This window comes from Pseudoliparis swirei, chromosome 9, assembly GCF_029220125.1.
Source record: "Pseudoliparis swirei isolate HS2019 ecotype Mariana Trench chromosome 9, NWPU_hadal_v1, whole genome shotgun sequence".
Taxonomy (NCBI): Eukaryota; Metazoa; Chordata; class Actinopteri; order Perciformes; family Liparidae; genus Pseudoliparis; species Pseudoliparis swirei.
Window position 1 is genome coordinate 10,472,292 of NC_079396.1, and position 11,987 is coordinate 10,484,278.

Sequence of the window (11,987 nt, forward strand, 5' to 3'; positions counted from 1 at the left end):
TGACATTTTTCCTTTGATCTCTCACCAGTGGAGGTTTACTCTTGGTATCCTCTCATTTTAATGTGTACAAAAGCTTTTCCACATTCAATTAGACTTTCATGTTTGATTTGATATATATATAAATTAATAACTGAACTGGTTGATCCTCTTGCAGGCACCTGCCTACAACCATCTACATTTGTATTTCACACAGACACACACACACACACACACACAAACACACCGCCACCTACATCCAAACATTGTATCAGGGCCACATAGTATTCTTATGTACGTATGTCTCGTTATATGTCAGCGGTGCAGGAATTACAGGAAACAATCAGGCGGAGGATCTCATTGGTGTTTCCACTGGAGTGGTTATGTGATGTCACTGTTTCCTGTTTCTCGCAACACTTGTCTGAAGATTTCAAAGAACTGACAGCTGTGACACGCAAACACACAAGCTTCCTTTAATACTTTATGGGACTCAGAGAGGAAATCTACAGAGTCAGCATCACTTATTGTTCGGGTGGTTTCAGTGGCGTCGTCACCTGGCGATGACTATTGGTTTGTCAAATGAAACTAACACTCATCTAAAGTTGATAGTTACGTTCCTCACATCGACTCTTTCACCATGGATTTTGTGTTGGTGAGTAAACCAAATCAGATGTTTTATTTGGATCCTCTTTGACACTGTTTCAGGGTTGATTGAGCTTGTTTGAGTGTATTTGAGATCATCATCACTCATCATGACAGCAGCTGTTGTGTCGGTATTACTGTTAGTTAGTGCGGCTCTGCGTCATGGTCTTGCAACTCCGGAGCAGCAATAAGAACACATTTAATAATGTAATAAATATGCTTGATTAATTGGATTATCTACAAAATTGTTTGATCGACAGTTTATTTGATTCATCATTTGACCAGTCGAGTGTCAACAGATCTTCAGATGTCTTGCTTTGTTTGATCAGCAGTCTAAAACCCAAACATATTCAAGACGACCAGATCACTGTCACCTTTGAGCAACTCAATCCACAGACATTTTGCAATTATCATTCATATCTGGGTAGTTGTCCAGTTTATTCCTCATCAATATGCATAAGAAATGTTCCACAGGTCCCATCTGACATCAAATAGTCAAAACCTTTTTTCAGGAGTGGGTGATCATTGTTTAAGATGGGGGTGTGACCCAGGCACCTGCCGCCATATTGTTCCAACATATATATACCCTTTCAAACTATAAATCCATAGTCAGAGGTCAAGGAAGGTTACGAATAATGACCTTCGCTACACTGCTTACTCAACAAGTAATTCTCCTCAAATGAAAAACATAGGACAGATGTAAAATATTTAAATTTACATATTTAATAACTTGAAGACCTGTTTGATATCTGAGGTGCATGGAAATAATAACACAATAGATGCCATGACTGCAGTGATGTGATGAGTCGGATGGAGCCATGTCTCCACGACAGCTGTCCATGCAGCTGTCGTGGGAATGTGTTACTGGATTCTTGATTTGTGAGCATCTTCTTATCTACACATACTTGAAACCTCGTCTTTTGTTTTAGGTTCTGATACTTGCCTTCCTTTCCACTGGACAGAGTAACAGTGAGGTCGCAGAACAAAAGTGGAATTCATGTTATAAACTGTGCCCGCCTGGTAAGTTAACACGGGCCGGTATGCATTGGCCTTGTTTATTACAGTCTTATTGGATTAACCCCGTGGTTCTCAAACTGTGGGGCGCGGGGGGAAGTGCTTAGAACGTCACATTTTACAAAGTATATAAATAATAATGAATAATAAAGTATGTGTAAATATGTACGCTTGCGCATGCCGATCACCATGTCACAGATGGTGCAGACCATGGCAGGGAAAAGAAAAGGGCTTGCAGGCGCTGATCAAGACTGTCTCTCCAAATGTGCCATGGACACACTGTCATACACAGAGAAGCGCTAGATGTGCCGTGAACTACACGAGGGTTTGACCGATGCTATCAGCGTGGTCAATTTCATAAAAACAAGTTCCCTGAAATCACCACTGTTTTCACCACGAAGCCTTCAGCTGTTTCACATGAGGCTCAGTACAGTACAATACAATTGAAATTGTACACATATTATCCATACACATATTATTCTGCAAAGAGGAGGTGGACTCTTTTTATGATTTATTTTGTCTTTGTAACATTACACATGTATATACTTTTTGGAGTCACATTTATTAATTCAATTATAATTTTTAAGTTGGCTGATGAATAATTTCTGATGAAATCTCAGTGACATATTTGGAAGGCTGAATGAATTAAATCTTCATCTTCAAGGCAGAGAGCAGCATCTTCCTCAGCTTCAGACCTGATCAGGTTTCTCTGAAGCTGAGATGTGGGAGAGAAGATTTGATCAAGAATATTGATTCCTTTGAGAATCTGAGTGAATTTGAACTAATACTGATGCAACTTGATGGCTCACACATATCTGCACTAATTTAGTTTTGCCCATTATTGTTTTGAAAAGGTATTTAGTGTACAACTCAGTCAAACTGATTATTGCTAAATATTTGAACTTTTTTTGTTTAGTTTTTCACAGGTTGCACTCATTGTTATTATCTTGAAAAGATATCCAGTGCAAATCATGTTAATTGCAGCCACAATAAGCTATTTGCCAAATATTAGTTTATTTACAGTGTTTGCAATTTTCTCTTTTCTATTATTTGAAAAAGCACAGATGGAGGAGTCACACAAAGTTGTTATTCCAATAAAAACTCAATGTGGTTCATTTTGTTACAATTGTGTTGGGGCTGTAGGGCACCAACAATGTTCTTCCTCCGAAGTGGAGCACAAAAGTTTGGATTAACCACATGTGAACTCATTCCCTTTCCCCTTCTCCCCACTGTTGTCAAGGCTTTTATAAAGTTGGTGAATGTGATGACCCAGTCGCAAAGCACAGATGTGAAGAATGCAAAAATAACACATTCACAACAATAGAACACTCTCACCCGAAATGTGAGAGGTGCAGCATATGTGCTTGTGAGTATCTTCTTCAAACGCGGCGCTAGAGACACATGCCGCCAGCTTGTGTCAAATGTTTCTGTTTATTTAAATGAAAATATAATGTTTTTCGTAGCAGCTAACGTTCAACTCTTTTCATAACGATATTCACTTTTTGGGATCCAAGGAACATTTGATGTTTGATAAGTTAAAACGTAGTGTAAAGTAGCAGGTTGAGGCTATATATCTGAGATGAGTGAAATTGTTCTGTGAAGGCAACGTTTCATACACTGAGTGGCATTCCCATTTTAACAGGCTCAGAGTCTCTGTCTGATGTTATTGTGCAGCATGTCACACTGTGTTTGCCCCCACCCCCCCCACAGATTATGAGGTGACAATAAAGTCCTGCACCTCTAACAGTGATGTGGTATGTGACTGTATGAAGGGATTCTACCTCAAGAACATGGTTCCTCACGACTCACGTGATTGTCGGGAATGCAAGTGTGAAAAGTGTGAAAGTAAGTGATGTCAAAAGGAGTTAAAGTGCTAGATGGGCAATCACGGCTGCCATAGTGAATCATATTCTGGTTTAATCAATATAATATACCCTCAAAAGGAAACATACTGTATAATTCTTTGAACTCTCACAATTTCATTTTTTTCCAGAGTTGTATGATATTCCTGACTACAGAAGGAAGTGCCAGCCCTGCCAAAGGTAAAGATCCTACATTGTGATAGCTGTGTAAAAGTGACATGTTGGAGAGCGCACACAGACCTGCAACTAACGCGAGGCAGAAAACAGAACATTTGCAAGATTTTTTTCTCAGTAATACTTTAATCATAATCATAATTGCTTCTTTTATTGAATAGTTTTATGATGTATGCATTGGGTGTTTTCTGGAACTATTTAAAAAAAGTTAAAAGAAAAGTAAATTCAGTATATTTTTCATTCTATTTTTTACAATTTCTTTTTAGAGGCCACCTCTATCATTGTAGTATGGGAGTAGATATTTAGTATCACTTTCTCTGTCGTGTTCATTAGACCAAGCTTGACATTGACAAAAAACTCAGAAACAATTATTAGTTGATTGACAGAAAATGTGGTGACAGTAGTTTAATCAAGTAAAAATAGCAGCTAGTTAATTCCAGCTTCTGAAACATTACAATATGCTGTGTGCTGTTGATATTATAAAAATGTGTACACAAATTGAGTACACAAATCTTATGCCAACTTGTTTTTTGTACTCCATTTTAGTCTTGATCTAAAGTGTATCTCCGTTGCCAAATCAAGCACGGCATAATTCAGGCCAGGGAGCATGTGCTATTGGTGTTCATATGGGCTCCTGACTATTGTTTTAAGACTCTGAAGACTGTAAAGAAAATCATTTATCGCCGGATAAATGTGTTGTCAGATTCCCCTGTTGTCTATAATAGTCGCTCCTCTTTTTGTCAGGTGTTCGGAATGCAAGAGGAAATGTCCAGAAACTTCCTTTCCACTTTCTACAAATTCATCCACAGCTGCATCCACAGCTGCATCCACAGCTGCACCCACAGCTGCATCTAAGAGAACCACAGCTTTAAACACCTGGTCATATCCTGCCGTGAAGCCAGTTACACGTAACTACTGTACTTTAACAAATGACATGACAGAATGACTCATCGGTCCACGGTTTCGTAGCTTTTTGACCCATTCGCCCCAAAACCTCCTTTACACTCACATTAGCTGTGGATGTTGTATTAATAAGTTTAACAGAACCTGATTGTTTAAGCTTTTGCTGCACCAAGTGTGGTACGCATCGAGAATAATAATAATTGCTGGGTGGTAGAATGATGTCAGTGTTTCTGTGTGTCCACATCAGTGAATGAAATGTCCTGGCAGTTTCTCGTGGTGGTTCTGGTGACACTTCTGTTATTCCTTTGGGTCCTGCTGCTGTTCGCCAGGAGCTCCTTCAGATATCCAGACAGGTGTCTTTGCTGGAGTGTGAACAAACACCTGGAGCCGCCTCTCGAGGACCCCGACTTCAGCGGTAACCACTGTTGGAATCTATTTACTGAGTGCAGTTGTGAGGTTCCTGTACTTTACTTGACCCTTTACAGCTCCAGGTCACAGTTATTTTAGAGATCAATATTTAAAAATGAAATACACGTGTATGATCAGCTTGTAAATATGACTGTTATATATTTAACTTCTCAAAGGATGAACATTAAAATGCTTCTTACCCATGTATCAATCTTTGATGATAGTCAAATACACTTTCATCAGCCATTATGCCTAAATATGAGTGCTTTTGATACTTTACATTTAGCTTTAAGTACTTAAATGCAAGGCCTTTACTTATAGTGGAGAGTTTTTACCTAGTGGTATTGTTACTTGTGCTTAAATAAAGTATCTAAGTACTTTTTTTACTGCAGACAGCAACATAAGTGTCGCTCCATACTGGGGATTGGAGGTTTGGTATAGATTCACACACAAAGAACAAACACTTGTTTGTAGATATGCAGCGGATGCACACACACATTAACATACACTCTCATGTATGACTCTTTACACAATTAAAACAAGTACACATTTAGTTTTTCATTGTTCAACCCAAAATGTATTTTTACCTGAGTGTATTGTTTTTAATAAATGTGCTTTTTCAACTGAGCACATTCAAGCAGGAAGCTGACTGATCATATCTGCTTTCCTCCAAACAGAACAAAGCAGTCATCAACGCCGCAGCCCGAACACGCTGGTTTGTGCTCATTTATGCTTTTTGTGATCTATTGAGATTGAGATCCAGATTGTGGCAGTCCTGTGGGCGAAGATCATAAAAGGTCAACAAGAGAATCTTGATCATACTTTTAAGTTAAATTGGACTAAAGCGGTTTTAGTGTTCAGAAATAATGAAGAATTTCAAAAATCACTATCTAACATTTCAGAGATGTGGTCGCAACAAATATTTTGACATCCTCTTTCTGTCCTTTCAAGACATTAAACATATCAGAGAATACTCCCATGATGACTCTCAGTCAGGGTCCAGCCATGACAGAACATCTATCCCATGCCCGTCCTCAAGACGCTGAACACAAAGGTAAGATTGAGTATTTGATGCTCAGTGTACAACCTGTGAAAGACTTGGTTGGACAATCTTTCAATATTTTGGGATATTTGACATTTGAATCTAAAATTCTCCTCATGCTGCCTTGATATTCTACAGGCCTTTTTCAAAAGTATTACTGCATGCCATCTGATCTCCAGCACTTCTCCTGTACTTAAGGAGTATTAACAGTCAGAAGTTGTTTGGTTCTTGACTTACAGCCACCGAACACAGACAGTGAAAAGTAGACAGGGACTACTTTGTGGCAATCGTTAATTTCACATTTGAACATCCAAAATTGACATGGAGTTACCCACGGCTCCGTTCTCGGGCTTCTTACCATAATCTTGCAGATAACACACAGATTTATGTAATGCTATCATTTTGGTTCCATACATGCACTCAATAAGTCTATACAACCTTTCAGTAAACTAGAGTATATTTAGAGCAAAATAGAGCAGGCTCAAGCCCTGTTCTCAAGTCTACTTGAGGATCTGGGAGAGTCCTCCTAGATACCATAATGTGGTAACCAGGATGTGTATCGATATAAATATACACATACATGTACAATAAGATTATCTGAATTAGTGTAACTGAGGGTTTTACGTTACTTAATAACGCAAGAAACACGGCAACTTTATCTTTTTCCGTCTGCTCCTTCACAATAAAAGCCCCGCACCGGAACACTGGCGAACTAATCTTACATTAGGTTGTTCAGCTGTAGTTAGACGGCATTGAAGGCCTAGGTAGAAAATGCACGGCCCGCCACTGGTCGCTAACGTTTAAGATACAAACCATGCCAGAAATCTAGCGTTGTCACAGACTCAGGCGTACATTTTGTCATCCACTATATAAGAACATGTGGTTGTTATCACTTGTTGAAGATATACATAATTGGAAGACTAATGTCTCAGCAGTATTTAGACTGAATGCCTTTCCCTTGTTGTTGAACGGTGCTGATCCACTCACACGGCCTTTCCATGTAGTATAAAAATAACTTAAGTGAAATACAGCTTGTTAAAATAGGCTTGAATGACGAACAAAAGGTTGAAGCTATTTGTTATCAAAAGCAATCAATCTAAAATAATGCAATATCTTAGAAATATGTGGCACTGCATGGACCTGCACTATTATATTTTCCCTTCGACCCTTTAAAATGGATGGTCAGAAATCATCTCATTATATTATATCACTGCACATAATAATAATAAATAATAATAAACCAACAATAATGCATTGAAGGCAGCCCTGAAGTGTTATTGTATACTGAATCCAGCTGTAATGAAATCATCACCCACTATAAATAGAGCACAGCTGTGGTTAGATGTAAAGGCTCATATTTCTCAAAAAGACATTTTGCCTCATGAGAGTAAGAAACTACTTTCTCCACAACTGCCAAGAACTATTTGTAAAATTGTTCTGCATCAGAGTCAGGTCGAGTCTTGGTGAGGAGTGTTTATGGAACCATCGTTTTGAGGAGGGCCGGTACTTGAAACGGGTAATTTGAAGGAAGAAGCAAACTCCCTAAACCTCACGATTAGAAAAAAGGAGTACAGGAGTAAAGTGTAAAAGAGACTTTCTATCTGAGAGCCCATTTGGATAGATTAGAAAGAAGTCATAGAAAATGTGAACCATTAACCAAAGTCTAAATTGGGGCAAAAACTAGGCGCAAAGCCATGTGACTAACAATGTCAGGACCATTGAGATCAGATATGATTGTTTGAGGGATTGATACATTTAAATGTCTTTGAGCATACAAGTATCCACTCTCCTGAAGGGAAGTGTCCTTGAGCAAGACACTGACTCCTTTACAGGTGATGGTTTGAGAGTATTTCTGATTCAAATATAAATCATGCTGCTCTAATTTTGATGAGATTTCTAGCCGGTTTCGTTCAAGGTAAGGTTCCAGTGTAGCGCCGCCTCCTTATCGAACACATCTCAACTGTAGCACATCTTCATCGTGTCACTCATGCCAACCACCGTGTGCTGAAAAATTAAAAACAATATTGTCCGTTGCGGTGTTTTAACTTCATGCCCTTTTATCTCTGGCTGTTTATCGTTGATCACTTTGCCCACTGTGTGAGAGTGGAAACCGGGAAACAGGACGCCCTCACTTTGTATCGCTTTCTCAGTCAGCTATTCAACATGAGAGGAAATGGTGAATCAGATAGTGAGCGTGTGACACTTGGCCGTGAATGATTTCATGTTTGAACTCTTTTGAAATCATCAACATCCACACAGGTTCAGATATTATTTATAGTAATAGAAGTGTTGATAAAGCCACATAGATTTCCTCCTGCTTTCTTTTAACCTTTCATTTGATCATTCTCAGAATGTGGGATTTTTTAGTTTCCTTTATCTGAAGCAATGTACGGCAGATCAATGCTTCACTCTTAATAATTTGAGTAGTGACATTATAATTGTCTGATACAGGTCAATATTGGTAAACCAGGTAAACCCCTGAAAATATTCTACTTTTCTGAATACCTTACATACAACCACTGCATTTCCTGTTGTTCATGATATCATGTTATTGTGTCTGGCATGTGTGGTTGAGCTGAAAACCCCCCTGTGTTTGTAGAGCTGTTGGTTTTGTGGTGAGGATTTATTTCTCTCTGTTCTTTCATAAAATGGACATGGTGGCTGTCTGCTTTTCTTTTTCAGTCATAGACAGTAGCTGGACACATTATAACAAACCTGCCACCAAGTCACTGACTACTAAGTGTTGTTGTCTGTCCTGTGCACTGTGCGGCTCTGCATCACGGTGTTGAGTGACTTGACTGTTGTTCTTTCCAGGATGAGGTTGTCATCATTCTGTATTTCCTTATTATGAACATTTGTTAGTCCATCTCTCAATACCATCGGCCTTCCCTACTTTGTCTTTAGGACTCAGATTAAAGTCTTTTAGTTCTTACAAAAGAGGTACATCTTAAAAGAACTGCTCATACATAAGTAAAAAAAGAAAAAGAAAGAAAGCTCTGTAATTTCTGCTGTTTTTGTCAAACACGTCTCAAACAGGTGCAACTACACATAATGAAAAGGCAAACGACAACAAACATCACATGTGGAGCTCTATGGCAGAGGGGAATAAGCTAAATCAATCTCTGGCATTAGATGTTAGAAGACCTTTTCATAATGAGTGCAGTGCAGGGCTAATCTCGTCACATGGTCGACTCAGATGTCTCTCTACAGCATCTGTATCTTGATGACCTTTTTAGTTTAGTTTCGAGCTGTGTTAACAGTTGCCCAAAAAACGGACATCACGCTCCCGCAGATGACCTTTCTCTACGCCGTATATTTCAGTGTCCTCCTATTGTCTGTGCTTCTCTTCTTCCAGCCACCAGACAACATGTGCAATCGGATCACTGGCCGGCCATCGTCCTCTATGCGATCATCAAGGAGGTGCCCCTGCGGAGGTGGAAAGAGTTCTTGCGTCTGCTCTCGTTGACGGATCAGCAGCTGGAGCGGGTGGAGCTGGAGGCCGGTTTGGGTCTGGGCTCCATGGAAAGGCAGTACCAGATGCTGAGGCTGTGGAGCCAGTGTTCCTCCGCCAGCCTGAACGATGTCTTCTCGGCCTTGCACTACATGAATTTATCCGGCTGTGGCCAGCTGCTGCAGGAAAGCCTGGAGAAGCTGCAGCCTGAACTGAAGCAAGGCGTCACAGCCGGCAGCAGTCCCAGACCAGGCTGTCAATGGGGCCTGCAGGACACCTGAGGCTGCACCAGTGCAGCAGTGCTTCAACCGTGGACGCCAGTAAAGGACATTTCTGACTATAGATTCTACATGGTACACACGACTCATACTGAGAAATGCAGATTGTATATTATAATCAAGCTAAGAGTCGAATGGCAGAACGGAGCACTGTGGAGATCCTAATAGGCCCAACTAGAGTTGGGGTTATTCCTACATTTTTGGTATTTGTATAATCGAATACACTCTATATAAGTGTATAATGTTCCCCTCATGAGTGCTTATTGGGTTGAGTTTTTTTAAATTCCCGAATGGCACTTCAATTGCAGGTTGTATTGTACATATCGAAAATACTGGAATTGTTGCCATGCAGACTCGGTTGCAGAATTGGGGAGGGGACTTCCTCCAATGCATGTGACAACAACAACAACAACAACAACAACAGTAGCATTTTTAAAAGGACATCACGTTGTCTTCATTCTCAGGCAGAAGAACTCCAGTAATCCAGGTGGAGATTTTAATCCCCCATTTTATAGGTTTTATACTCCCTCTAGCGCACCACTTAACTTCCAGCTTCTCATGTACCGTCTCTTAAATGACAAAAGTTGTTCTGGTTTTTACAGCAGAATGAAATGTGTGTTATTCCGGAGCTTGGTGCCTATTTTTTTAACATTTAACAAGTGAAATTCAAGATTCCTCTTCAGTTTGAGTATTTAAACTGTGTGAACATGTTTGTGTACAACTGGGATTTTTAAGTAGCACAACCTCGTCTCCTTTGAGAATGAATGTTTGTTGGGACAACTCATTAACTGCTGATTCTCGTTGTGCACCCTATAAGGGAAGAATACTGAAATCCCCACAGGACGTCAGATTGTCAGTTTCCTGCAAATAAACGGTGAGTCAAGGTGCAGTAGCCTGGGGTTTCCCTCACCACATGTATACCATCTAAACTGATGGTTTCTGGTCGTGGGGCTGGGGTATCTCACTTTCAGAGTTTCTGTGTGTCAATTCAGTTCCTGACAGTCAAGGATATTCCAGTAAATTAAGTTTAAATATGAATCGAGGTCTGTGGTTTGTGGCTTTGTGCCTCGAGACATTTGTATGTGTATTTAATCATCTTTATTTTTTTATTGATTTAAATTCTGTATATTTGAATACAAAGCTCAATGAGTGGACTATTATTATGTTACCTTCACTGGAGTCACCCACATGGCACTAATATGTGGTAACATAGTCAGTGCCACCGTAAAGAATACGCATGTCGGCCACAAGGTGGGAGTGTTGCCTGAGGGTTGAACAGCAGCAGCTGGTGTGCAGTTGAGGACATCTCCATACAAAGAAAATGAAGGCATGGTGCTTGAGGAGCTTTTATTCTTTAGGTGGATTCGACCAATCTCATGAATTGCAAATTCTGCTTCAGCACAAAGAACAGCTGTCCTACATTGTCCATATTCTTTGGATATAAAAGCTTGCAGATCCCATACATGAGGCACGCGTACATTTCTCCACATTGGCAGTAGGCTATGTTAGTGTAGAGTCTGTAGACACAACCACAGCATCTGAACATTCAGGTTTTTTTTGCATAGTAGCCAAGGAATACGATTAATATGCTGCCAGGAAGAGACGTTTCAATTGACACATGTTGACCTCACCAGGACCCCCACATAGACCCACACAACTGCCCCTCTTAGGCACACACACACACACACACACACACACACACACACACACACACACACACACACACACACTTACTGTAAATATTGTGTTGTTTTTTATTGTAAATAGTGTGTACTTGTTGCCCTTGCACATTCCTGCTGAGCATTGCCACTTTCATTTCACTGCACACCCTGTGTGTGTATGTGACAAATAAAACATCTTGAATCTTGAATCTTGAAATGTTGACGTGTTATGCCACTTTGTGAAACTATCGGAGGGAATGAACACCTTTCTGGAGGTATTTATTTAAACGACATTTATTTCTCACTTTTAAAGTTGTTTCACGCTTTTAAAATTCCTAGAAGCACTAACTTAATAAATGTAAATTATTTTTGTCATCATCCACTTTTAAGTTGTTGAAACAGCGAGAGGGTACTGGTCTTCCTATGAGCACGAGCGTTAGTAGTTTCCCTGGGCAACCGGACGCGCGCGCACGAGAACAACAGCTCGCGCTCACCGGGAGAGTTTACCGTGATGTGAAGCGAGTTTCGGTGAGTTTGTTGCGTCGTGTCTCTCTCGCTGTGGCTTTCCACCTGTCA

At 40.0% G+C, this 11,987-nt stretch overlaps 1 protein-coding gene across 1 annotated transcript; it reads left to right on the forward strand.

Moving 5' to 3' along the window:
* The first annotated feature begins 382 nt into the window (after window positions 1–382).
* Window positions 383–10,884, forward strand: LOC130199677 (tumor necrosis factor receptor superfamily member 25-like). Its single transcript, XM_056423382.1, has 10 exons — window positions 383–628; window positions 1,548–1,638; window positions 2,873–2,998; window positions 3,343–3,477; window positions 3,626–3,674; window positions 4,413–4,585; window positions 4,819–4,986; window positions 5,657–5,694; window positions 5,931–6,033; window positions 9,377–10,884. Exons 1-10 carry the CDS (start codon window positions 614–616, stop codon window positions 9,751–9,753), a joined length of 1,275 nt encoding a protein of 424 aa, XP_056279357.1. The 5' UTR covers window positions 383–613; the 3' UTR covers window positions 9,754–10,884.
* The last annotated feature ends 1,103 nt before the right edge of the window (window positions 10,885–11,987 follow it).

Bases quoted from the DNA above. Each gene is read 5' to 3' on its own strand.
- LOC130199677 (XM_056423382.1), top strand. The intron at 2,999-3,342 runs GTGAGTATCTTC...CCCCCCCCACAG, and splicing joins GAGGTGCAGCATATGTGCTT to ATTATGAGGTGACAATAAAG. The intron at 6,034-9,376 runs GTAAGATTGAGT...CTCTTCTTCCAG, and splicing joins TCAAGACGCTGAACACAAAG to CCACCAGACAACATGTGCAA.